The sequence below is a fragment of the Solanum pennellii genome, chromosome 12, assembly GCF_001406875.1.
Source record: "Solanum pennellii chromosome 12, SPENNV200".
NCBI lineage: Eukaryota > Viridiplantae > Streptophyta > Magnoliopsida > Solanales > Solanaceae > Solanum > Solanum pennellii.
Window position 1 is genome coordinate 61,454,215 of NC_028648.1, and position 4,192 is coordinate 61,458,406.

General features: G+C 34.6%; 1 protein-coding gene across 1 annotated transcript; it reads right to left on the reverse strand.

The window, feature by feature from the left end:
• Positions 1-442: 442 nt before the first annotated feature.
• On the reverse strand, positions 443-3,760 carry LOC107005483 (probable cinnamyl alcohol dehydrogenase 1). The gene is made up of 7 exons (XM_015204085.2): positions 3,612-3,760; positions 2,309-2,407; positions 1,976-2,089; positions 1,665-1,895; positions 1,234-1,519; positions 974-1,124; positions 443-887 (listed from the first exon to the last, which is right to left on the reverse strand). The coding sequence occupies exons 2-7, from the start codon at positions 2,395-2,397 to the stop codon at positions 691-693; spliced, it is 1,068 nt and encodes a 355-aa protein (XP_015059571.1). The 5' UTR covers positions 2,398-2,407; positions 3,612-3,760; the 3' UTR covers positions 443-690.
• Between the last annotated feature and the right edge of the window lie 432 nt (positions 3,761-4,192).

Here is a 4,192-nt window from a genome sequence, read left to right on the forward strand (position 1 = left end):
TACATTAAAAAAAAAAAGTCGTAATGCATATCTTAATATTTAAATGTGTATTTAGATACAAACGTCTTAATTTATTAGTTAAAACAAATGAAACCCAAGTCTTTTTCAAACGTTTAACTGTTTCTATGAACGAAATAAAAAAGTATGATAACTATATTCCTTCATTTCACTATAAGTGATGTAACAACATATTCAATATAGTTCTACCCGTGAAAGTTGAAAAAAATAGTGTACAGAAATCTTACCCTACCTTTGTCGAGTAGAGAGTGTTTAAGACAAATTTTTTGGCTCAAGAAAATTGTTTGGAATGCATGAACCCAACATCTACAATCATGACTTTGGAATGCATTATAGCAATATATAAAGAGACAAAAAGATGATAGGCACAACCAGCAAAGTCAACAACAATATATCCAGTGTAATCTAATAAGCACGATCAAAGTACCAAAAAGATGAGCATGTACATGCTCTCTAGTATATCATTCCCTTATACCATGGACCTTAAAAAAATACTTTTTGAAATATGATAAAGAGTATATAATTGCAAAAAATTACCCTACGCTGATGCGCGAAAGGGAATAGGCTTCTTTATAGCTGTATTATAACAGACACATGAATGTTCATATGAGATTTTGCAATGTTTAATTAAATCAGTTCAAGAGAACATACTCTTCCTCCCGAGTCCCGCCTTTACTTGAGGCTGTTTGCTACATCAATTACAAAGCGATATTTGACGTCCTTCTTTATTAACCTTTCGAGTGCCTCATTGACATACTGAATGGGGACTATCTCAATTTCTGGATAGATTTTGTGGGAAGCACAGAAATCCAGCATTTCTTGTGTCTGCTTCGTTCCACCCGTTACACTCCCAACTATGCTCTTCATACCTGCCAGAACCGACTCATTTTTAGCCGAGTACAACATATAGAACACAAACTTGCTTCATATTGTGAGCAGATATAGAAAATAATACCGAGGATTAGGTTTCCAGGAATAAATTTCACTTCACTTGGGAAGCCAACAAGAACAAGAACGCCAGCAGTCTTTAACAACGACAAGTATGTATCAAATGGAATATCTCCAGAAGCGGTGTTAATAATGAAGTCCAACGACTTACTCAGTGCCTGTAACAACGTAAGAAATCAGTCAAAGCAACAGCAGGTTATAGCATTTCCGTGATATCTATATATATATAAAGAAGTACAAACTGCAAGTTTATGACTGACATCGTACCATCATCTGCTGTTCATCTGATGAGATTACAAACTTGTCTGCTCCAAGACGATTTACCGCCTCTTCTCTCTTAGATATACTTGTACTGAACACCGTTACGTTCATTCCAAAAGCCTTTCCAAACTTCACTGCTAAGTGACCTAGACCACCTAATCCAACGACACCTAGAGATTTTCCAGGTTGGTTCATGTTATGTTTTATCATCGGAGTATAAACAGTAATTCCAGCACATAGTAAAGGTGCTGCAGACGCAAGAGGGTAATTTTCAGGTATTCTAAAGCAGTACCTGTACATATAAACAACATATATCAGTATACTATATACCTATTTTATACGACCATTTGGTCCACATAGGGTGTATAGATCAGGGGACGTTGGGACAAGTGGGGTGAGAACAACACATAATTTGTCGGAGAGTTGGATATATTAACCTTTCATTGACTACAATATAACTGGAGTATCCCCCTTTAGTAACTGTACCATCGACGTCTATACCATCAAAAGTGTATATTGCTCCTTTTGAGCAATGAACCTCTAATGCATCGCAACAATATTCACATTCCCTGCATGAATTAATATATGTTCCAACTCCAACATGGTCGCCAACTTTGAAGTGCTTAACATCCGTACCAACCTCTCTCACGATTCCCGTGATTTCATGACTGACAGTCATGAAAAGATTTCACAATATAAGTAAATGAGGTAAAATGTATCAAATAATTTGTGAAATCAAGCTTCGCACCCTGGCACAAGAGGATATTTTGAAGTTCCAAGTATATTCTTTGTCCAGATAACATCAGCGAAACACATTCCACAAAATGCAATGTCTAGTCGAACATCATCACTGCTGACTACCCTGTGGTAAGTAAAATAAAATTTTAGCTGCAACTATATTAACTCGATAAGTAGAATCAAATCAATAGTTCAACCATTTAAAGTTAGTCGATGATCCTGTAATCCAAAGTGGCGAAATAGAACAGCCCTTGGCAGTTGGCAGAGGACGAAAATTCAACCAAACGAAAAGAAAATGAAGCATCAGAAAAGGCCATTCAATCATTGCACGCTGTAAATTTACCTCCGGTTGAATTCATAAGGCGAAAGAACTCCAGACGGATCTCTCGCTGCCCAACCAAGGCAATTCTCGTTTGCACTTGCAGAAGTCATTACAATTATTCTGCAATACGAATGCAATATAGAAGTTAGAATAATGTATTAGCAGAGAAGCCCAGCAGTGTGTATTTGTTAAGATTGCTAATCCTTTACCACGAGTAGTTTAATTTTACAGCTTTGTTGATAAACTTGAGTTTCATTATAGCTTTTCTAGGACTAATCTGAGTATGCTTGGAAGAAGTGGAATCATATATTCGTTCGTCCATCAAGAACTCTCACATTCAGAAGATGAAAATATTTGCGGAGATGAGAATTGTTGAGATGGACACACATGGGCATGTTATTGTTGATATCCAAGACAAAGTGAGAGTGGCTTCGTTGGAGGACCAAATGTGGGAAGCAAGCCTAAGATGGTTCGGGCATGTGATAAGGAGATGCACATATGCTCCAGTGCGGAGGTATGAGAGGTTAACTGTGGATGGCCTTAGGAAAGTTAGAGGTAAACCGAAGAAGTATTGAAAATAGGTGATTAGACATGACATGACGCAATGTCAGTTTACCTAGGACATGACCTTAAATAGGAGATCGTGGAGGTCACGAATTAGAGTAGAAGATTAATAGGTAGAAATGCATTGTCTTGCTACTCATCCATACTAGTAGTCGTAATATTACGCTATCTTCAATATTTGTTACTATCTATTGTTTCTTGAACTATGACTATCATATTATTTTGTTGTAGTACTAACTACTAATCAATTACTATTTGTTATTCCATTACCTCTATTTCTAATTGCTTTGATCGTTAAGGGTTTCTCAGAAACAATTTCTCTGTCTGATATAGAAATAAGATCTACTTACGCTCTACTCTACTCTACTCTACCCTCCCATTTGTTCAGACCCCACTTCGCGGAACTACACCGGATATATTGCTTCTTGGGATTTGTGCCACTATTGGGGTAAAATGGCTCACTAACAAAACTTTCAGAGCTAAAACTCAGATTTATACTAATTTATATTTTCCGAAAAATAAACAATTTACATTCTATACACAAAAACCCTATAAGAATTGTTCTAATCGACCATAAAACGTCTTAAAAATTAAAAAAAATAAATTAAATACAACAATTGCATCAATAGGGATATTAAAAATTTGAAACATACAACAGATCGTTGATTTATTATTCAAATTGCTACTACAATTATAGATAAAATTGATTCAAAATATCAGATTTAAAAAAATGAAAAAAATTCATAAGAAGAGAATAAACCTGGAAGGAAGAAGGAACAGGGAAGAGATAGAACTAACAAACAGCTCCCAATAAAAGTGACCGCAAATGGAAAATCAAAAAGTTACTTGAGTCTTGAGATGGATTTACTCTGTTTTGTTTTGTTTTTTCAAGAAAATTATTATTTTTGATATTTAAATTTTTCAAATTCATTGAAGTTATATTTATTAAACTTTTTAACTTATTTATAACAAGTAATTTTTTTTAAAATATTGATATTTTAAAGGCAAATTGATTTTAAAGGGTTTTTTTAAAAACAAATTATAGAAATACACATCTTTTGCTTCACTTGTTTTCATTATCTCCTATTATTTGATAAAATCTCCAAAATCATTTATTTTTTTGTCACGACCCAAAACCGAGCCGCGACTGGCACCCACATTTACCCTCCTATGTGAGCGAACCAACCAATCTAAACCTTAACATTTCAATTTAATATCAACATAAAGCAATGCGGAAGACTTAAACTCATTAATAAAAGACAATTCAATAACTTCTAAAATTCAACATCTATTATTTCCCCAAAATCTGGAAGTCATCACCACAAGAACATCTATGATCAA

Excerpts from the sequence above, each read along its gene's own strand:
- LOC107005483 (XM_015204085.2), bottom strand. The coding sequence starts at position 2,397 with ATGACTTCTGCAAGTGCAAACGAGAATTGCCTTGGTTGGGCAGCGAGA. Across the intron at positions 1,896-1,975 it reads AAATATCCTCTTGTGCCAGG|TCATGAAATCACGGGAATCG; the intron begins GTGCGAAGCTTG and ends CATGACTGTCAG. Across the intron at positions 1,520-1,664 it reads TATATTGTAGTCAATGAAAG|GTACTGCTTTAGAATACCTG; the intron begins GTTAATATATCC and ends TTATATGTACAG.